Source organism: Thermobia domestica, chromosome 12 (genome assembly GCF_964235325.1).
Source record: "Thermobia domestica chromosome 12, izTheDome1.hap1.1, whole genome shotgun sequence".
Taxonomy (NCBI): Eukaryota; Metazoa; Arthropoda; class Insecta; order Zygentoma; family Lepismatidae; genus Thermobia; species Thermobia domestica.
This window is the reverse complement of record NC_137465.1, coordinates 106,737,615-106,762,043: the sequence shown is the minus strand read 5'-3', so window position 1 is coordinate 106,762,043 and position 24,429 is coordinate 106,737,615. Positions and strand designations below refer to the sequence as shown.

The following is a 24,429-nucleotide window of genomic DNA, read 5'->3' as shown; positions in this document are numbered from 1 at the left end:
CTTCCTCTATTGTTTCAGTGGTTTGCGTGTTTTCGGTTGGTTCTTCGTGTGTTGTGCTGCCTGATTCTTCTTTGTTTGATTTCTGTCCCTGAAAAGAGCCTGATGGTTTGCGTCTACTTTCAAGGATCAGCCTTGGTCTTGCTGTTTGAGATGTTTTTGGTCTTTGCGGACAGTTGCTACTGCTGGTTCTATGACCATCTATTTTGCAGGTGGCACAGAAGTTGTTATTTATTGGGAAGTTGCAGCTGTTTTCGTGCGTGTTTCCACATCTGTGGCATCTCCTGTTATTCGTGCACTGATATTTCAGGTGGCCGTATTCGTAGCAATTCCAGCAGGGCGTGGGACGCGGCTGGCTTCTTGACTGCTCTACTTTGTATGTTTTGGATCTTGTTTTTAAGCCGTGAGTGATTAGCTTATTGACATCTCCTGGGCTGGTTGAGAATAGTCTCACAAGCTGTGTGGGTCCATTCTCTGACTTGATTCTACTGAGGCTATTGAATTTAATGTTCTGGTTTTGCAGATCATCTTCAAGATCCTTAACGTTCTGGTTTATGGGATAGTCTTTTATCACGCAAGTAAACATGGGAGGCTTCTTCTTCTGCTGTCGTTTACTGGAGCTGGTGGATTGATTCTTCTTCGTACTATGGCTAGATTTCATTTGGTTAACCATAGTTTTTGTATTTGGTTGCTGTCGTCCACCAAATTTATAGCGATCCTAAGACGGTGGTGGCGCTACTGCTCCGTCGTCGTCGTCTGCTTCGTGGGAGGAGCCAGAAGTCCCTCGTCTGCAGGTGATAGTAGATCCATCTGGTGTGTAGAATCCTCTTGCAAAACCATGTGGTGGTGTTTGTAAACACTGGCGTGTAGAGTTGTTTATACACAACACCATATATATATATATATATATATATATATATATATATATATATGGTAAATAAGCAGGTAATGGTAAATATCTGTTTCTGTGAAGTTTAAAACAATGAATAGAACATAATATGAGTTCAACCGCTTGCTAATTAGCTTTGCAAAACTATATTCGGGTATTTTCTCATTATTGAAACATATTAGTAGCTACTTACTACACAGAAATATTTGAAATATTGTTTTACCTGTACAGCAAACACTGAAGTCCTTGTAGACTGTAAATCTTCAGTAGTTAGCAGTTTATTCCACGTGACCTCCGTGATGTGCTAAGCATAATTCACTCTGTGTATAAGGGTAATTGTGAAGATTTTTTAGTGTGTCCGGAGCTATCTGTTCAACGGCACGCTATATCGATTGTCGAAATTCAAGTGTTGCTGAAAGAATTTTATGAACTGTTTGCTTAAGAAAATGTCTCAGAAAGAAGTCACATGGGGTTAGATCAGGGCTTAACGTTTCCTTCGAAGAAAAATGGCCCTCTACCACCAGTTGCTGTTAGTTCCATCCATACCATAATACCCTTTTGATCTGCACAGCGATCAATTCTTCCCGACGGTGGATTAGGATCCCAGAAACGTATATGTGAAAAAGATACTGTTCCATTTAAGAAAAACTTAGTTTCATTTGACATTATAATGTGAAATTAAAACATGGATTTTCATTTTATATGTCTACCATCTAGTTAGAAAATAAAATTCTGGCACCGAAATCATCATCATGTAATTTATGTACAATGTTCATGAAAGCACCTTTCTGAATGTGTTCTATGGCAGCTCAAATATTTTTTTCCAACGTCGCAGTTTCACAGTTGCTAACACATTAAACATAAAATTTTAACTGCGTGACCTTTGACCTTTTATAACATTGTTGACCTTTTTCCTATGCTCATACACATTCCTTGGAAGGACCTTTATGCATGTTTTCTATGACAGCTCAAATCATTCTTTCAAACGTCACAGTTTCACACTTGCTAACACATCAAATATGAAATTCAACTGCTTGACCTTTGACCTCTGATGAAATTGTTGACCTATTCGCTTTGCTAAAAAGGGCGTTCAATAGATCCTTTATACATATACTGTTTAACATAATCTTCAACGGAATTTATTGTGTACAATAAATTGTTGAAAAGACTTTTTTTTTTTTTTTTTTTTTTTTACAAAGGCCACAGGTGACCTGCTAGAGGTCCCCGGGCCACGATTGCCCACATTTCTTGTTATCACATTGTTTCGGATGAGAATTTATGTCGATATACCAATTTTTACTAGCAGAGATGAATATTCAAAAAATGGCGTTAACATTGAAATCGCATAAGTAAAAAACTGCATTTGGACCTTTGACCCTATGACTCCGCAGACTGTAACACCCGTGACCTCGTTTTGCTATCAAACAAATCTTATGACCTTCCTCTAAACTGCCTGCGAATTTCACAATTCTTGCTTTTACGAGTGCTGAGTACTATGAAACTAAAGTTCTAACTAAAGTATGGGACAGTCTCTCTATATATATTACATGTTGAATGTCAGATCTTTGCACGGGGAAAATATGTGTATGGAAAACATTTAAATCTCTTTCCCCCTTCGGATATGCATGGGGATGAATTTAGACATAAAAGGCATCGAGAGTGTTATTACTCTCCTTAGTATCCAGGACAGCTAGGACTTAAATATCGGTCGTTTTCGATTATTTTTATTATATATTATTCCCTTCCCGCCCCTCATCCCTATGACAATGAGAGATGAATTTGAATATAACAGCTTTAGAAGAGTTATTATTCATCTCAGTGACCTTAAAAACAATGGATTGAATAATATCGGTCCTTTTCGATTATTTTTAAACGTTACTCCTTATCCACTCTTCACCCCTCCATGCTGATTGGAGACTAATTTGGACTTACAACGGAAGTGTCACTATCCATATTATATATACAAAACAATATATTACCGGAACAGCCCTTCCCGCTGGTCTAGTTGCAAGTTCGCTGTGCACACGGTCATATGTTCGGTTCCTGGTGGGAGTGTATTGTATTGTAGTGTATTGTAAATGTATTAACATTGTTCACATTCCACTTTAAACTGTAGGTTCATATCTCATTTAGGCTACGTGCTGAAAAGAAACGCTATCCTTCAATAATCAAAAAAATGCTGAACACCCGAAGCATGGAATTCAAAAAAATGAAATCTTTAAGTTTTACGTCCCACGGTTATGCCGGTTAGGCTAAAGGAGACGGTGATTATGAGAGATGAGTGAAATGGTGGAATGAAGAAAGTGGGAGGAAACGGGAGAACCCCGAGAAAACCCACGAGCACGGTGTTTGTCCACCACAAAGTTCACTTGGCGGAGGCTGGGATCGAACCCGGGACCCCAAGCACCAGAGGTGAACGCTCTACCACTGAGCCACCGCGCCCCCCAGCATGGAATTCAACCACTTGGACAGAAAATTTGCAAATATCCTGAAGAAGTGTTTTTCAGTTAACAAAAAATTGTCGTAAATTGAGTTATCGTCATATATAAATCACATTTTAACAGTTTTGCCCCCAAAGAAGCTAAATATATTCAAAATAAAAAAAAAAAAAAGAAAGAAAGAAAAACCACCATTCATCCCGGTAAATTGGTTTTTGCTTATTAATTATTATTAAAGTTCTTCAAATCTTGAAATAATATCGAATTCACTACAGGAATGTATAATAATAAATGAAGAGTTCTCTGAAATATTGCGGTTTACGAAGGGGGAATGAATTCTATACATATACTTACAGAAAATAACGTTCAGAGGTAAAGCTAATATTTGGAGAAACTTGTTTCTTTAGAGTGTATACGTTCGTTCCACAAGAAATAAAACAGAAACAATGAAGTTTACAAGGTGTCCGAAAAGTCAGGACCGTGAAAAAAGTGCAGCAGGTAGCATTTGTTTGAGAATATAAATAAACAATAGGAGTGGGGCTGTACCATTATACATGAACATCCCCACTGTTTATGTAGATTCTCAAACCAACACTACCTGCTGTACTTCTTTCAATAAATAGATCGGTCCTGATCCTTGGGACACACTGCAGTTTAGAATTTAGGCTTCCTAAATGAATACTCAAAATTAACTTTAAATAAATGGAAAACACGTGCATTAAAAATTTACAACATAAATTCTAAAGAAAATATCGTACACAAATGAAGTTCTGAGAACAGGGTGTCTACTGAGTTTCAATTTCAAAATTTCAGTATAGTCAATATAAATATCAGCAAAATTCCAGTACCTAATACAATGATTTTTTAAAGTTTTTTTTTTTTTTTTTTTTTTTTTTTAAAAAAAAAGGAATAATCACACTCTTGATGATTTCAGTTTTGTAATTGTTTTACCATCAAATTAATATTTTATTTTTAATAAATTTAGTTAGCCTTGATCTCTTTGAAATACAAATGATTAGGTATATGTAGCTGCTCAAGAAAGCGCTGAAATCTTTACACAAGCAATGTGCCACATCCATACCAAACATTAAAACTCGCCCTCATTTTCTCATCATTGGGCACATTTTTACTGACTTTACTGACTAGTTTGCAACCTGTATACTGTACTTGAAGCATTGCATATAATATAATGCATTCATTGTTATTATACGTGGAGTATTGAAAAAAAAAAAAAAAAAAAAGCGGAAACTGAACACAATATTAGTAGAAAGGGGAAAGTTAGTGACTACCTGCAACCCCAAGAGAGATGGCGTCATGTCTTAACGCCGAATCATTAGGGAAAATCACAATCTATTATTTCAGTAATTGTACTGTATTACATAAGTATTGTTGTTCTGTAAAATCACTTTTTTCATGAATTTCACTACTTTCTTTGACCGACAACCTCAATTCATGACTTACATATTCTGTAGACACACTGCTCGCAGGCCTGACACACAGTAAGCCAAGTATTATTTGTATTATCTAAATGTATTATTAAGTTATACAACTTGTATAAATAATTGTATATTATTCTATTGTAGTTATAATGCAAGATTGTTATTATCCTGGACTTTCGGAGTTTAAAAATACAAGGTAGATTATAAAGAATGGTAATTTTGTGTATATTTCATAATTTTTCCAGTATGTGGATCAAAATTCCAGTATATTTTCAGTTTCCAGTATCAGTAGACACCCTGGAGAAGTGGATATCTTTACCATTATGACCAAAATTGTATAGTCTACAGAAGGTTGGATAAGTACCTAACTAACTGCATATAATCTATAGTGTGTCTACTAAATTTTAAGACTGGCATTATCAGAAAATAATGCAGAAGAGAATTCCCTTGATTGGCCGCTAATATTCAATATATGACCCTCCTTGTTGTATACAGGAAATTGCACACTGTGTAGTTTCTGGACTTCCTTTCTGGAAGCCCTCTTGTTGGACAGTGTTAAGTTCCTTCACCACAGCCTTGCTTTCCTTTCAACGTCATTTTGACTTTTAGAAACAAGAAATAGTCTGCTGGAGTCAGGTCAGGTGAGTGGGGCGGATGGTTGAAACATATCTTTTTTTTTTTTTTTTTTTTTTTGTTAAAAATATCTGTACTTCAATGGCTCTGTGGCACGGTGCATTGTTCAATCCATTACATTCTTTACAGTAAGCGTGCTAAAATGTCTCTGTAAATCGTAGCATTCACTGTTTGTCCTTCTGGTATGAATTCTTTAAGAAACTTGTTAGTCGAAAAACAACACTAGCATTGTCTTTACATGTGACTTCTGGATGCGGAGTATTTCTGGTTGTGAGGAACTCTTCCACACCCATACTGCTGATTGTCTCTTTGTGGCAAAATCGTACGCGTGGAAGAGTTACGATTTTCTTAAACCATTCTGGGTCATTTTCGGTCAGTTGAACCCACTCCCGACACGGCGACACCTGGTCTTCTTTTTGATCTGCTGTCAGACTGTAGGGCACAAATCTGGAACAAACCTTCCTCTTCTGTACATCTTGTTCCACGATCTTTCGAACAGTATCCTTACCAATGTTCAAGTCCTCCGCAATCATCCTGAGGGACTGACAATGACTTTCAGCCAGCTTTTCCCGCACTTCTTCAACATTTTTGTCAGTTCAAACGGTTACCAGACGGCCTGGTCTAAGGTCGTCCGTGACCGCCTCCCGAAAGAGCATCATTGTCGTAAGCTGCTTGAATCATGTCCATGGTATCTGTGGCTGTTTTGCAAAGTTTTACATACAACTGGATGAATACTCTTTGCTCCACTTTATTACCTATGACGAACAAAGAAACACAGCTTACTTTAACTCACAAAATTCGTGAATTCTCACACAATGCACAACACACTCGGTATTAAAAGCTACCCACATTAACCACTTCGCGGCTCCTGCGGTTATCCTACAATGTTGCCAGTCTTGAAATTTAGTAGAACACTGTACAGCAGACAATCAATCACTTGCAAGTATTTACCAAGTGGCATGCCAATGGCAGGGCTCATAGTGGTCTGGTCTCTTGTAAATAGTTAAAAAGTGACCAAAAGCACACGAAAAAGTGACCAAAAAATGACTGAAAGCACACGAAAACGTGACCAAACTCTCATCATGGCCCTTTTTTCCTTTAAGTATGCTTTGGAGTTACAGTAAGCAGACTTAGCAGATATAAGAAGCTTCTGAGTAAGTAGAACCAGTTCTGGCCTATTTCCGAATTTCTTCATCCCAGACATTATATTTAACTTAGCAATGAGAGTTCTGAAAGCCATGAAATATTCAAATTCATCACCTACTCTTAAGAAGAACATGCAAGAAGCATAACACAAGACGAACATGATGAACCACACAAACACACACACACAACGTTGATCGGAGCGTTAACTATTACGAGAGAATACTAAAAGACTAATATGATAGAAGAAAGTATAGACACAGAAGGGTCTCAACCCCACCTTGAGAGCTTAAGCATCCACCAACCACAGTGTTTTAGAAAGAATGAAAGCTGAAATGAGAATAAAGCTGACTGTTTCACATATGGCAGCAAGTACTGAAGCTTTCAGAAGAGTAATGAGTAACAAGTTTCTGCCTTTTTCCATTTATTTTTTATATTTTTCTTAGAAAACTGCCAATGCAAAACAAATCTCACGAAAAAGTCACTTTACCTGGCCTAAAAAAGTAACTTTTAGTGACAAATTTATGAAAAAGTAACTTTTAGTGACCAACTTGAAAAAAAAAGTAACTTTTAGTTTAAAAAAAAAAAAAAACTCGCTATGAGCCCTGAAATGACCACAAATATATTCAATGAACCCTTACGTTATCCATGTCGATCCCGGCGTCCCCCCACAGAGGACATAAACTATGACGATATTATTCTTTCTTTACAACTTTAAAATCAGACTGGCAACACTGAAAATTGTTTACAGGGCACGATCCATTTATGATTATCCCCTGTAAACAGTTTTCAGTGTTGCCAGTCTGATTTTAAAGTTGTAGAGAAAGAATAATATTGTCATACTTTGTCCCCTGTGGGGGACGCCGGGACCGACTTGGTTATTAACGCATCGATTTGCGAAGAAATTTGTTTAGTTTGGAATAATTCTTCGCTTGGTTTACGATCAATATTTTGGATACGAATGCACATGCATGTGTACCCACAATTCCACATGCCCAGTAGTACCTTTGCGCGTTTGCTGAAACATTCTGTCTGAGCGCTGTGATTAGAAATTACTTTTTGCTCTTTTTTTTCCACATCTTGTGTTTCTTAGCCCTCACACTGTTTTGTTTACTTTAGTGCTACTTATTTATTTTTAAAAATAACAATGTTGTTTTGATTAGATGCCTTACATCAAGGAAAACACTTAGACAGGCAAAATATTAATATTAATAATAATAATACATACAGTACCATGTTTATGCGATTAGAACGGATTAATTGCCTTTACATTAGTTTCAATGAAAAAATATTTTCGGTTTACGAACATTCCGATTCACAAACAGTGTTACGGAATGGATTAATTTCAAAACCCATGGGTCTACTATATCAGGGTGCAAAAAAGTGTGGCGATCAAAGTTACGGAACACATACGAAAGTCGTCTCACGGTATCAGGTTTATCTAAACGCCTACCCAGTGGCGTAGCTATCGGGCCCGCAATGCGGAGAGGGTGGGGGTGGGGGTTAGGGACAGAGCAAAAAGGTTCTCATTTAAGTTCCGAAGGTTAACTTTGTGATGTTAAAAATGTGATGTCGCAACTATCTTTTGTCTGTGAAGACTGCAACTCCTGATCAACTATTCAGTAAACTAAAAGCCAACTAAATATACACTGACCAACAAAATCATCATGACTATTGCAGAGTACACCAAAAACAGAGTGGGTCATTTCGTATCAGATCAACACACCATTTTAGACTGAATGTCTGAGATTATGATTAGTTTTACGTCATATGAAGAGGTTATAGCAAGACTGAAAAATGCCAAATTTCAACCTTCTAGGTTTTAATTAGGATTCGAAATTTCAAATTTTTGTAAAAAAAAAAAAAAAAAAAAAAAAAAAAAAGCATATATTAGATTCTTTAATTTGATATATGTCAGCTTCTAATTTACGTACAGAACTGGATCCTGGATCATTGCAGCCTTTGTTTTAAGGTCAACTCAATATGGGTTAGCTTTCCGAAAAATCGAATTAGAATTAATAAGAAAAGGACAATTTTATTTACTTTTTTAAAATTTCATATGTAGGATAGGCCTTCATAAAAATAATTAAAATTTAATTTTGGGATTTTGATGGGATCGGAAGATACAGGCTCCGAAGAAAATAGTGTGAACAAAGAAAAATAATATACTGTTAGAATGCGCATGTTTGGCAGCCTAGACCTACTTGATAATAGTTTAAATGATTTGCATATGTTCATTGGAATTTCCTTGCAATGCATTCCAATTTCCTCCATGCAATTCAGAATATAAAATCCATACTGAAAATAAGTTGTGTTGTGTCCAATTCTACCTCTAACGGAGGAAAATTTTCTGTAATATTCCTATTTTATATTCATAAAGTGACAAAAGTTAGGACACAGTTGAACTGTTTAAAATTAATTTTTTACACACAAATTAAGTTGACTTGGGTGCTTATGATTAGCTCCACATTTGGGTTCAGATACATATTCTAAAGAAGGGAGGTAGATTTTATGCAAACAATAACGGCAGGACCATTTGAAAAGATTTTTTCAAGCCGGTTAGCACTTGGGTCCAGTTAGGATTATATTTTTAAATTTCGATTCAATACATCTCCTACGCGCAAGGTTGGCAAAAACCATGGTTTTTATTAAAAAAAACAAACAAAAAAAACGGTTTTTTTTGTTTAAATCAGTTTTTTTTGTTTAAACCAGGTTTTTATGGTTTAAATGATTTGCTCTATATATTCGTATCATATATGGACAGAAATAAGTTTGTTTCGCCTTGATGTTATTATGCAACAACCGGGTTATGCTGGAAGGGGTCACATAAGCTTAAAGCGGAATAAAAACCGCTTCTCGAGTTACATCCGAGAGAAATTGTCCTCCATTTGAACTCAGAACCAGGACTAATTGGCCACAAATGCGATACGTCTGCCGACTCACTCACGAAGGAATCCTGACAAAAAAAAATACGTTGTACTGATTTCTACATGCTTCTTAATATAACTGTCAAGAGTAATTTCAGAAGGACAAAAAGATAAACTGTTGCACAAGTTAAACCATTACACAGAATTACATATGAACAATTTCAAAGTACTACGGAGTACAGAAGAACTAATTTAGTTCAAGTTAGTTCACAACGACTTTTATTGGTCCAAATTAAAGAAATACACCGACTTAATCTGCATATCAATAAGAAAAGTGAATAAAGATACGAATTATTTGAGTCCACTTTGGCTCAAACTCATTTATACATAAATAGATACCAAAGATACTTATTTCACTAAATTCCTCTCGTGGGGTCTGCATGACTTCCCCCCCCCCCCCACACACACACAAAAAGTACGGCATTTTCGATGTATTTTATCAATAGTAAACATTGAAACGAAACAATATTTAGAATTTTTCTTCGATTGCAATTACATAACAATAATAACAACTACAAAAAAATCACAAAATAAACATTTATAAACTTGTAAAAAAAGTTCTTTTGTAGTATAATCTTTTTGAGTAATGAATGGGGAATTTAGGTCTGAATATAATACGAATAATATACGGGAGTGAAACGTGATAACCCACAAATGTATGTTCATCAAGATTTTACAAACACTTACACATTTTTTTGTTTTTTGGTTTAAACCAGTTGGTTTTTTTTAAAAAAAAAAACAGCTGGTTTAAACCAGCCAACCCTGCCTACGCGGGAGAAAGAGGGCTGAAATATATCTTTCATATATTTGTCATAAACGTATTCTTCTCGTACTAACAACGGACACTTCAGCTACTTGCTACTACTGTAAATAAGAAGAATTAAAAAATATATTTGAAAAGAGAAAGCTATTCCTGATTTGAAAAATCTTACTACTAAAATATCTTGCACAATCTAGTATTATTTTTTTGTCATACTGAGAGCAGATAGACTAACAAATATTTATATCCATACATAATTCAAGCTGATATGCAAGTTTACCTTGAATAATTTTACAATTGTACAGCAGAAGATACTGATATTCATTATGAGAAAATTATGATGACAGAAATTTCGAAAAATTGTATTCAATTTTTATATATAAACTTTTAAAAAGGATGCATATTTGCTGTGCAACGCAATGCATTTTTTCAGTTCCAAAATACATGTTTCACTTTAGAACTTTACTGATTAAGACATTTTAAAAGAAATATGCACTAAGATTACCATAATTTCACATAATCTTTCGGCTAACTATTGTCATATGAGCTCGGACAATCACTGTGATCGACCTACTCTTATAAGTTGGCAGAACAATAATGCATTGTGTGATAGGCACAACAGTAATTATTATATATATAATTTGCATATGAAATTTTTGCTTTGAATACATAAATAATTAATGATTTAATTAGTTTTATTTTTATTTTGATTTAATATAATTATACAGAAGCTGAATTAATTAGTGTATTTTTGTATGTAAATATTGCTTTGTGTGATATTAACAACGTAATGTGACATCAATTCATTATTAACATATATAGAACGACTGCATATTTTAATTGAAAGCCAAGAGATATCAGGATATGGGGAGTTGAAGGAGCTGAAAAGACGTTAAAAGTTGAGTTTCGCAGAGACAGCGAAGCAGAAAAAAAAAGAAGAAGAAGAAAGCGAATGTCGACGCTCTGCCTTTGTGCGAGCAAGCTTGCATGCTTTTAGTAATGCACTGTTGCTATCTCGTTTTCTAATGTAGGAACAGAGATGAACGCAAGAATAGCATAAAAGAGATAGGCGAACAGTTGCAGCGCTTTGTATCTGAGTCGGACACTCTGCTTATAGTAGACAGAAAGTCGAGAAAAGACAATGTCTTCCAAACTCAGGAAATTTTCGCGTGTCCATACGAAAAGTTGGATACAAAAGAGTGTGAACATTTCAAACTCCTCCCCTTTCTAGCGCCCTACATCGCTGTGGCTTTGCTTTCCTTCAACGAACTTCAGGTTGGCACAGTAAGCCTCTAAAATTTAAAATTTGAGCATTCTGCATGATACTCACGATAGATGTCACCCTTGTATTCGTTGTCATCAGCTTCTGCTATAATACGTTGTTCATATTATGTACAGTAAACTTTCTGGATGCTTTCGATAGATATATTAATATTAGAGCGTAGATATGTTTTAATAAAGTATAATAGTTGTATTAATGTAGGTCCTGAGAGTGCTTGACGGTTCTGCAAATTTACATGTCTGCAGAGCACATACAAAAGTTTTTTTATTTTTTTAAATCAACGCAGACGAACCTGAAGGGCGAGAAAGATGCTCGCCAGGTTATTTATCCTTTTTACCAGGTTTTAAGTTATGACAGCCCTTGAGAGGCTACATACAGCAAAATTAATATATGTAGTTTGTTTATTTGAATCAGAATGAACTGATAAACACTTAAAAAACTTAACACTTTTGTGAAATAACAGCGTTTACCACAACTACTCCATTGTCATACAGGTGGAAGTTTGGTAACCTGCGACCAGATGGGAGTGAAAGACAGGAACTGTGAAAAAGTATAGATGCCTAAAAAATAGAAGTAATGTTTGTGTTTACATTACGTTTTCTTACTTTAATATATTGCGTGTTGTGAAGTGACATACACCAATTTGAAGCCTGTTTAATACTCTATACGATGAATATAAACACTCATAGTACTTTGCAACGTGTGAGAAGAGACATGCTAAAAAGTAAATGAAAGTGCAAAAATAATCACAAAGTAGGTCACCAAGCAGCGTGCTTGAGAGGGTAGAAATCCCACACCCCTATTTTTCAACTGTTTGGAAAGTGGTTCCAACCAGTGCGAGTCTCTCAGAGACAATGAACTTCTGTTTGTTTTAAAAACAACGGAGTTGAGAGACTCGTGGTGAGTTGATCTTTAGCTGTAGTCGAGCTCACGTCGTGCGTGTACGAGTTCGACACCCGAACAGTTTGTACGGTCAGTGTTTCTATAGTGGTGGATAAGCTCACATTGAACATGTATTAATTATTCGCTCTAGATATTTTAACAAGTGATAAGCTCACTAAACTTCGTTCGCGAGTGACATTAATTACTCGTAGTGCAAGTGAACGTTAATTATAATTAATAATGAAGTTTCAGCTGTGACAAACTTGATGACCGTTCTTTTTACTTTATTATCGCGTACAAAGAACTGAGCTAATTCGCTTTGTACAAACTATGCGAGTCGAAGAACGGCATCGTCACCATTTGTATATAGATGTATAAAATGTAAATATAATCACAATTCAATGCTCAATATATATTTAACTTGTGCGTGCTTAATCCAGAGCGAGACTTTTTCGTGCCACCAACGAATCGCCATATAACACTTCAAGCAACGATGAACTAGTATCAGCAGCCATGGTGTTGATGACCGTCCCCTGCATTCCAAACAGAAGTGAGAACAGAGGACCAGATGCAGAGAACGAGCTATCATCTGTGATCCAGACCTCCAGGAGAGGAGAGAGCGTCATCTGAACTACTTCCGAGTTCCCGGCGTCCCCACAGGAATCTTCATGACCGGAAGTGGTCGAAGAACCGCTGGAAGCAACAGGAATTCAACGACAAAGAAGATGCGTGTGAAAGTATAACATAACGCGTGCACGAACGGTGAACTTAAAACAAAGTAGCCAGATCTGAGCTCAGGTGTTGAAATTTAAATCTGAATATATATATATATATATATATATATATATATATATATATATATATATATATATTGTGGCAGAGCCCATATTTCATATCCATTTTCAAGTATATTTTTATAAATTTTATTTTATTAAAGATTTATATTTTTGGGTTTAAGAATTGTAAAATAATAAAATAACACGGAAACGATTATCAACAGCATAACACATTACATAAATGTAGCAGTCATTACTTTTTAAAATCTTATGTAACAAGTTATTTAGAACATCGTTTTTAGCAAATTGTTTTATGTCTGGGAATTAAGGATTAAAATCTCATAAATGGTTGAATGAGAAGAATTAATAAAATCCACTGTAAGTGCATTTGTAAAACGATTGTCAACATCAGAAACTTTCACGGGTATGTCAGAATTGCCAGGAATCGTGAGACGAAGCATTCCAAGGATTGCCAGTTGTTGATCACAATGAGGAAACAACCTCGTTTCCTGGACACGAAAAAGCACATGACTCTGACGTCGTGCAGAAACGGCGGATTCCGGCCGAGAAGAAGTTGGACAAAACCAGAAGGACCAGAAGTCTCAGGATCAGTTCACGGAGATCAGTCGAGGATAGATCTATGTAAGAGCGCGATAGCTGAGAAACTATAAAACAGTATGTTTAGTGTTCGAACCATCGTCCCACATCGTGGAGATAACATCAGCGAAGATACTTCTTAGCCTGCAGCCCGTCGTGAGAGACGCATTCGAGGACCAGCACCAGAGGACAAGCAGACCAGAAGCAAAGAGGTATGTGTTGCTTTCAATTCATTGATCAACAGCTCAATGTTTGGTATGCGATGTGCGATCTGGCAAAACTTCTAATTACCCGTTTTTAAAACACGACATTCACACTTACTCACATTTTATTATGAAAATACACATGTCATTTACTATCGAAGTTCTGAGTTGTTATTCCAATACTAAAATCCCCATAAGATTATGAGTGGAAGGTAACTTCTTCGGTTCACACCAACATCCCCAAATTTCAGACACGAACTGAAGAGGTTGTCAATATATATATATATATAATTTTTTTTTTTGTTTCCTCACTCTTGCGTGTGATGAATACAGTGTATCATACAATTTTGGGATCCTGGATTCATATTAAAAAGGATTCATGCAGCTTACTTGGAGAATGTCCTTTCATCCACCTCAGGGCAGCTAAAGGTATGTGTTACCATTTCACTGTAACATGTTTCTTTTCAGGCCAGATGCTATGATTTGGAGAATCCCATGAATCTGCTGGGCATATTTCATGTGTATTGTGAGTAATTTTCTCGCGTTAAAACAGCGTAGGACCCTGAAACTAAGATTCTCATCATTAAAGTAACCTTTTCTAAATTTTTCTTTCAAGTAAATTTAGCTCTACCGACTGAATTTAATTTCTTTTGCCTTAAACTTGTGAGTGTAGGCAGGGTCCATTTAACTAATCTCATTTGCATACATCATCCGTGCATCACATACTTTCCCCCCTTTCACAATTGCTACTGAGTAACTATCACGCGTCACAAACACCTTGGATAAATCATAGCATAAATATTAGGAAGAAGACAACGCTTGAATCTGATATAGGCACACTGGAGAACGAACTCGTACCTTTCAAAAAACATTGCTTCATCAAAAAAGTGCAATACGACCATTTCGATAAATTGAAGCAGAATACTCTTCCTGAACATGCAGTGGTCCAAATTGATTTTACGGAAAATTACTCTTCGTAAACAAGAAAAAATTCAAGCGGCTCACTGGTTGGATGGAATGGTGACAATCTTTATCTGTTACATCTGGACACAACAAGGAGTGCAGTACTGTTCTGTCATTAGCGACGAAATTAAACACGACAAACATGCTTTACGAACATTTATTACGGTGACAGTAACTGATTTGCAAAAAACCTTTTTTTTCTCTCATAACTGTGCGACTGAATTCAAAAATCGTTACTCGTCTAACCTCTGTTTCTCGAAAGAAGATCTAGTTATTACAGCAACTTGGTCCTTGTTTGCAGCATCCCAAGCCAATACTCAACGAAGGCTGGAACAACCCAATCTAAGGTTTGAAGTCGCTCCACGTATTCTACAGCAATGACAAAACCTCCCTTACTCTAAGAAGAGCTATTAGTTCCCCACCTAAAACCCTTGTTGTTTTATCTCCTTCTCCTATTAGAAATGCTTCGCCTCTAAATCTCACAGATGTCTACTCAGATTCCAAAGACGAATCAAGCGATGAAATTGAATCTTGTTTCACTCCTTCAGGTATTGAAATGAAGAGGATTTGCTAGCAGGGAAATTCGTGATGGTGGAATTGCTTAGTGGCAAAACTAACACAAAGAAAAAATGTTTGCATTTGCCTATCGGGCGTGATGAAAATGATGGAAGTAGTATTTCTTGAACCTTTTGGAGGATCGCATTCGAAATACACAGCTGCTAATAAAGAGTGGGTGGTTTCTTTGAATGAGATTAGAAAAATAATTTCTCCTCTCCAAATTGAAATGCAAGGCTTACACTGAGTGGTGTATACTTTTACAGAAGTTCCTGTGTAAAATATTGTGTTACAAAACAAACATAGAAACTGTCATTTTTGTGATCGCAGTGTACCTGTGTGACACAATAACGATTTAACATTACAGTATACTACAAGTTAAATATTTAGTCCTTTTTCTAGGAAATAAACTGAAAAACCAGTAAAATTTAGGACACTTAATTAGTTACTATTTAAAATTTATGTTTTTAAATAATATATAAGTCCAATTTACTGAAAAGTAGCTTCAGTTCATTGAAGAGTTGTTTTCTAAACCAGGTAATTTTTAACCATCTTATACATACCATTTGCTCAAACTTCTAGGTAAGTATGTTTGTATTAAACAGAGTTAACATGTAAGATCTTCTCAGAGGTCACGTCCAGAACCTTTTTATAATTTTTTAAGAGAAAAATGTAAGCATGCTTTCTCGAAAATATATACAACATACGAAAGCTTGAAATCTATTCATTGCTCTAAAGTGTTTGATTGATTTGTAAAGGGTGAATATTCACAGATTTCTGCGATTGGAGAATAGCATACATAGTTTGACTGCCCATGTGTGTCACATTCATAACGCATTTTTTTTTTTTTTTTTTTTATTTATACGAAATTAAATCAGAGTTGCAAACCGATATTTTGAAGATAGTAAAATACAAATATTTTGTCATTGTAATAACAACAAAAACTAGTCAAACAGTCCTTGAGTTTTAAAATATTTAGCTTTCCTGTGTCAGACTGTCACACCCGGAACTCCTGGATTAGCCGTTCTGTAACAAACATTAATGTATTCAAGAATACTGAAACAAGCATCCTCCAATGTATTGAACTCTAATAACAAAGGATTAGTACTAAGAGTTAAACCATGTGTACACCCATTAAGAAACTTAACTCCGTATTCTAGATGGGAGCTAGTGTGGTTTGGGCATTTATTCCGAAGTTGGGCGTCCGATACTTTTCGAGCAAAATCTTCATAAAAGCTATTAAAATTCATAATTTTTCAATTTCTACGTTCTTAACTGACTTTAGGGTTTCCTTCGTTACATTGTGAGGTAGGGGAGAGGTTAGGTTAGGTTTAGTTTGCATATACAAGAGGTACCCTTGGACAGACGTCCGAACAAAGTATACTATTTAATTCACATAGTATTGCCCAGCGAGCGTCAGCGAGTGAAGGCGGGTTAGAGCCCCGCACGGCACGTTGTTTTCAGTCTTCAAGTCTTCATTAAACTCTAATTAATATATATATATATATATATATATATATATATATATATATTATATATATATATTTCGGTTCGGTTCGGTTCGTACTGCAAACAATAACTTTCTCCACGTTTCTGTGCTGTCACCTCGTTTCCACACTTCCCACAATTTGTTCTTAGGTTCATTAATTCATGCTCTTCACATAGTTGTAGAAGATTTTGCTCGTTCTGAACCTATTGCTTCACGAAATTTAACACAGTCAGTTCACATCCTATGCATCGTTTCGGTATATTTGCCGTCATGTTGATAATATAAATGCTCGTTAGCTTCCCACAATGCAACTATTCTGTTACCTTGCGCCAAGTAGTTCTCTCCGCTCGCCGAATAGTCCCATGTTTATAATCGTTTATATATAACAAATAAAGATATTTTTCGAGATCCTTATATATTATCGAGCACACAAACGATCAAATTATCCGTATCTTCCCTGTAAATTTTAAAAATTTTGCTGGAAACGGACGCCCAACTTTAGAACACAACCCGTGGTTTGAATCACATTAAGCTGTATGTCCACGCCTAATTAGTAATGGGAATTTGATTCCTTTCTGGTATTCGATTCCTTTGGATTCGTTGAGTTAAAGGAATCATAAAAAGTAACGACTACTTTCGTTACTTTGAGTACAAGGACTCATGTGTCCCTCTGAATCCCTGTATTCAGTTGCCTTTTGGGTTTCTTTCCCTCAATTCTGATTACCCATACTCAAACACGTTTTCAAAAGCTTGCTCCTCGTTTTCATCAATGTATTCAGTTTGGCTTCGTAGTAGTTTGTATATCTTTGACAGCATACTATTCATAAAGCAACAAAGTAGAACTCTGCTTCGGGTGTGTGAAAGGGAGAAAAGGAAAGAATATTTTTAGGCTACTGACTTTAAAGGAAAATAGCACCTCCCACTTCATCCTCTTTAGAGGGAGTGACACCAGCGAGCGGTGTAAAATAGTTGTTCTCATTCTTCCTTCCTTAATGAACACCCAACGTAGAACTGCCATAAGTTTGATAGTACTATTGTGAATAACTGTGGGGCGGCTAAATAAGACAAAGTATGAAGGGCTGTGTTTCACTGTATTTTAATATACTTTTTAGAAAAATAGTGTTGGTTATTTACATGAATTTGAAGTGAATTAACATAATATCTTTCGAAAGTAAGAAAATATTGGGAAAATAGAATGAAATTTGAGATTTAAAAAAAATTATAGAACGCAAAACTTTCTGGCCTCCACTACAAATCAAGCCTTTACAAGCAGTGTGCGGGCTGCTTGGAAAATACCTTGGAATTCCTCCCCCGGAAAAATTGAAATCTTCCGTGACTAAATAGAACTTGGATTCTGTCCTCCCTAAATTAATTAATTAGCATACTGACTACAAGTGACAAATTCGACAAGGTTCAAAAATTTAAGGTACCGGTACTTTCTGCGCAAGAATTGTAAGAGTGGCCTCGCATAGCGTAGTCGCTAACACTCTCTCACCTTTGATGCGAGCAGTCCCGGGTTCTATTCCCGGTGGGGACACTCGGTCGAAAAAGTGTAAAATCTTTCTGAGGCCAGTCATCCTGATTGGATTTTCCTGTTTTTTTCCTCATTCACACCAGACAAATGCCGGGATGGTATCTAATACATAGGTCTTAGGCCGCTTCCTTCCTTCCACCTCCCCCGGTTAGCCGAGGACGTCATCCCTCATACGTGCTTAAGAGCTCCAAACTCTGGGATGAGGTTTATTTATATATAAAATTTAAAAAAAGTTTCCTCTTTTGGGGGGCGATGGCCCGATCGCCCCCCCTAAATGACATTTTAACGGTTTTTTTCTTTTGTCTGTTAGTTTGTCAAGAATGAAAGCAAATACTGGAATATGAATAACCATAATCATAGATAATGGTGTTATGCACCAGAAAAGATGATTAAAAGCAACCATTAGCGTTGATATCTGTAGACATTTAGAGTGTTACCACAAATTACGATTCAAAAAATCTACGTGAAGAAAGCGATTAGAACAATGAATTCAACGGCATTAAATGAGAAATTGTGTTATCTTTGCAGTATTTTTAAATATTACATATGTAATAAAAGTACGAGACAATTAGAACACAGCCGTATAAGGATTCAAATTGAATTGGAGCTGCTCAAAATGGCAACAGATGGAGACATTTTGTTTCTGCTGTGAACTATCTTGGTCCTTAAGCCATAGCCGGAGAGGGGGCTAGCGTGTAGGTAGCCCCCTACTAAATATAGCTTATATTTATGTTACTAAAGCTGATCAAACGTTAAAAAATGGTGATCAAATGATTGACAAGAAAAAGGCGAATCGGCGGTAGTTATTAGGTCCCCCCCTACTAAATATAGCTTATATTTATATTAGTAAATCTGATCAAACCTTAAAAATTGTTGAGCATACCTGATCACACGATTGACATAAAAGTAATTTAATTTTTATTTTTTTATTTTATTTTTATTTTTTTATTTTTTTTTGTAAGGGGGTGCTAACTGCACGCAGGTGATTGCAATCTTCCAGTCTCCCAAATTCAGCTTTTATATGCAAACATGTAAGAAAGACTGCCAGTGTAAATAGTTGTAAATACATTTAAAAAGAATTTGTATATAACTGGGGAATAGATGGCACTACACTTTTTTTTTATTACTTTGTTGTTTGTTCGCTTGTATGGCTAAAGCCGTAGATTCTAACCGCTGTATGTTAAAAGTTGCCATGCCGTAAAAAAGGGGAGGGAAACAGCTTAGCTTCGTCTTCCTGTTTACGAAGCGTGCATAAGGGTTAAGAGGAGAGAGCACTCAACAAGCAGAAGAATCAAGGAATGATGGTGTGTTTTTTTTCTTAACGCATGCGCACTATAATAGCCATATGCTACCAACGTGTCTTTTTGTCTGCTTCGTGTGAGTATTCGTTACTAAATCTTGTCAATCTCTCTCCAATGCAGACGCGAATTGATTCTAGGAATCATATGTCTAACTTTAAATCCGAAACCAAACGAATACTTCGAGTCCTTGGATTCAAAAGATTCCGAAGTGAATCCGAGTCCTTTGAGTCGTTTTCAGTATTCGTTCCTTTGAGTACTCAAGAAGAGTCGTTTCTTTGTAACGACCCATCACTACGCCTAATATAGCCTCGATGCTGATCAGGAGTTATCAAACGTTCTCATGTATGACTTTTCAGTAACTAATTATTTACATACATCTTACATTTCCTGTGTATACTTTGCATTGTTTGAACCAGTCATAAATTAAATTTTGCATTTTAATTTCTAAAATGGAATTTATTGAGATTATTATAGAGCACGAAGGATTAATTTAACATTTTATTCTTACGTTTTTAAATTATTCTGATTAAATGCCCAACACTCATGCACACATACAGTATGCAAGCAGCTAAGCCCGATTGTTTCCCATGATGCAACGAAGCCTCCTCACGACTCCTTTGAGGCGTGTAATTGGAAACAGGAAAGGAAAGAGTTCGAAGGGTGAAAATGTATATTAATTCTTGAAATACAAGTTTCGAAATGATGTCCATAATAAGAAAAATATAAGACTATAAACTAAAGCTTCAACTTTCTCATTGGTTCAGACCACTGTCAGTTTGTGACATTACAGGAAAATTAAAAGCTATAGATGACCTGAGTTTTATATAATTAAGAAGAAATAGCACTCATTAAATCGTAAAGACTGTTATCACATTATTTCTCTATCGAACATTAGATATTCTAATAATCACATATTTTATTGAACAATAAATGTGCGGCAAATATAAACCCATGATACCGGTACAAACTTGTAACAAATTAATTCAATTCACATTGTCACAAACACGGTGATACATACCTTCTTGGAACCTGTACTTCGGTGGCATTTTGTTGAAAGTTAAAATTAAATAATCAATACAATCCGAAACAAATTAAATAAGTTTTCGAAACAGCCCAGCACGAAAGGTCGATGTACACAACGCTTAATCCTCCACAAAAACAAAAACACAACTATCAGTGTTGTCAGTGCAAAAGGCAGAATTGCACTAACAATTTCCTTACACAAAAAGAAAAAGAATATAGCCAAATTTTAAAAATTATTATGTATTTCAACGGAAACAAGTTTGCAAATTGAGAACAGCAGGCAAACCTAACTACAAACTAGTGCTTTTTGCATACTCATCTTTCACTTAAGTAGACGTATTTTGTAATATACGAGAAAACTCTTAGGCAGTTTTGATTTAAGCTCAATTTAGGGTACCACGGATTTCATGTTGTATGGATTTGCGTCAACGTAACGCAAACATTTGAATTCGCGATAATCAGTATACCACTTACGATGACGTGCCTGAAGTTGCCTCCCCTCTTCCAAATTACACCAAACATTGCACATCGTTAGTGCATCGTTAGTGCACGTTAGTGTAGTGCACTCAGAACTAACGTTAGTGCTATCAGCGTTTACGAGATATTGAAGATTTTTGGTGGGGGGGGGGCAACTTCATATGAAGTTAGCCCTCCCACCTATCTATATGCAGACAGATTTTCACAAAACTTAGCGCATCGTTAGTGCACTCAAACACACTAAGCACTACCGTTAGTGCTACCATATTTTGGGATTTATTCAAGATTTTTGGTGGGGGGCCAACTTCAGAAATATCAAATTCTATACAAATAGATGTAGAAACATAGAGTTAACGGCAATCGTTAGTGCACTTAAACGCACTAAGCACTAACGTTAGTACTACATATTTTGGGATTTATTCAAGATTTTCGGTGGGGGGGCAACTTCAGAAATATCAAATTCTATACAAATAGAGGTAGAAACATAGAGTTAACGGCAATCGTTACTGCATCGTTAGTGCACTTAAACGCACTAAGCACTAACGTTAGTGCTACATATTTTGGGATTTATTCAAGATTTTCGGTGGGGGGCAACTTCAGAAATATCAAATTCTATACAAATAAAGGTAGAAACATAGAGTTAACGGCAATCGTTACTGCATCGTTAGTGCACTTAAAAGCACTAAGCACTAACGTTAGTGTTACCATATTTTGGATTTATTCAACATTTTTGGTGGGGCGGGAGCATCTTCAGAAATATCAAATTCTATACTAATAAAGGTAGAAACATAGAGTTAACGGCAATCGTTAGTGCATCGTTAGTGCACTTAAAAGCACTAAGCACTAACGTTAGTGATACCATACTTTGGAATTTATTCTAGATTTTCGGTGGGGTGGGCAACTTCAGTAATATCAAATTCTATTAAAATAGAGATAGGAACATAGGGTTAACGGCAATCGTTAGTGCATCGTTAGTGCACTTAAACGCAGTAAGAACTAATGTCAGTTCTACCGTATTTTGGGATTTATTCAAGATTTTTGGTTAGATGTCAACGTTGGAAACATGGGCGGCGATTAGGGGGGCAGTTGCCCCCGCACTTTTTTGAAGTAACCAATTAATGTATATAGTTTCATTTGGAAATGTAACGATTTTGTATTGTTACTGATTAATAGGAAAAAATGCTGCCATATAATATTTGCTGTTGCGTGAATACGTATTGGTTGTCTTCCCGTGGAGTAAAGAAAGCTACAGTAATTGCGTTTTAATCGCCACAGAAAATAACCCCAAAAAATAACCTATTGGAGCACAATTTCAGCATACTTTCATTTTTTCTTACAAGGGCTCGATATGTTAGTGAGCCGCTTTGAAGCTAATCGAAAGAACATCATGCAAAAAAGTAGGGCCTATTTCACAAGTTATTCTTTAATTGCACAAAAATTGACAGTTCCTAAAATGTCTTTTCTTCTTTCTAAAGTACGGAACATTGATTAAAAAGAGCGTGATAAGAAACAACTTCTACCTTTTCCATTGTTTTGTACTGTAATATACGAGTGAAGTGTTGTGTTTAAGGATGTACGAGTGTATATACAATAAAATTTAGTAAATTGAACATAATTCTAGGTTTTAAGTTTATTTTGTATAACTGAAGTGTGGATTGATTCTAAGTATTGTTGTGTTTTGATGTGTTCCAAGAAAGTGAAAACTGCACCTAATGGCAACGAACATATTTCAAGAAGTTGCAAAAGCAAATATTTCTCTAAATGTCGTAGCATATGCTTGTAGTATTTACTGCCTTTCATTTTCTAAGAGTAATAATATACATTTAATAGCATGTGTGGAATTAAATATTAAGTTTTTCATTAATCCTCAGTTTCAATATAACTTTTGCAAAACAAGCATCATTATTCATTACTATGATTAATATTATCCTTTCTATTTATTTGTTTTGCAAATTTATTAAATAATCTGATCACACAATTTTCCAGACAGAATTTTAAGATGTTCATGAGCAAAGAATCAAATCTCTTCTTACATTTTCGTTGTTTAAGAGTACAAAGGGCTAGTATCTACTTGCGTTGTTCTTCTCAATTTACTTAATGAACTATTATATACGATATACGGTATTTTAACTGAAAATATAGCATTCTATTAGTTATACAACCTTTCGTCAAACAAACTGTTAGAAACAACCAGGAAAACTAACATTTATATACAAATATTCAGATCATGTCTTGCCCCCTCACTTTTAACGTCCAACCGCCGCCACTGGTTGGAAATATCGAATTCCATACAAATTGATGTAGAAACATGGGAGTGTCTTGTTAGTTCATTTAAACGCACTAAGCACTAACGTTAGTGCTACCATATTTTGGTATTTATTTAAGATTTTCGGTGGGGTGGGCAACTTCAGAAATATCAAATTCTATACAAATTGACGTAGAAACATGCGGTTAACGGCAATGGTTAGTGCATCGTTAGTGCACTTAAAAACACTAAACACTGACGTTAGTGCTACCATATTTTGGGATTTATTCAAGATTTTAGATGGGGGACCAACTTCAGAAATATCAAATTCTATACAAATAGAGGTAGAAACATACATTTAACGACAATCGTTATTGCATCTTTAGTGCACTTAAATGCCCTAAGCACTAACGTTAGCATTACCATATTTTGGAATTTATTCAAGAATTTTGGTGGGGGGGGGGGCAACTTCAGAAATATTAAAGTCCATACAAATCTTTAGTGCTTTCTAGAAGCACTAACGATCCACTAACGAATGGCATTAATTCTTTGTTACTGCTTGAAGTTGGGGCAAGTTCATCGTGCCCTCCAAAGATATTGTACTTGTTACACCTACACTAATGAAGTACTAACATTAGGGGTTGGTGCACTAAGAACCACTAACAATTGCACTAGAACATATTATTAGTGCTTTTGAATTTGGCGGAAATTTGATGCAATTAAAAATTCCCAATAAATTTCTCATGGGGGTGTCGTGACATGTAATTGTCGTTAAATACACTAATATTGAAGTACTAACGAAACTGTTAGTGTTTTCTACAAGCACTAACGATGCACTACCGATTGTACTACTATCCATTTCATAAAGATAGGCCC

At 35.7% G+C, this 24,429-nt stretch overlaps 1 protein-coding gene across 2 annotated transcripts in view; it reads right to left on the bottom strand.

Moving 5' to 3' along the window:
- Window positions 1–20,985, bottom strand: part of MRG15 (mortality factor 4-like) — a 99,259-nt gene extending 78,274 nt beyond the window's left edge. Inside the window, exon 1 of one of the 2 annotated variants that reach the window (XM_081733948.1) lies at window positions 20,827–20,985. In XM_081733948.1, the coding sequence (XP_081590074.1) occupies window positions 20,827–20,854 (28 nt within the window). In that variant the 5' untranslated portion in view covers window positions 20,855–20,985. The remainder of the gene's footprint in view (window positions 1–20,826) is intronic. The other variant, XM_081733949.1, reaches the window with a different exon arrangement.
- Between the last annotated feature and the right edge of the window lie 3,444 nt (window positions 20,986–24,429).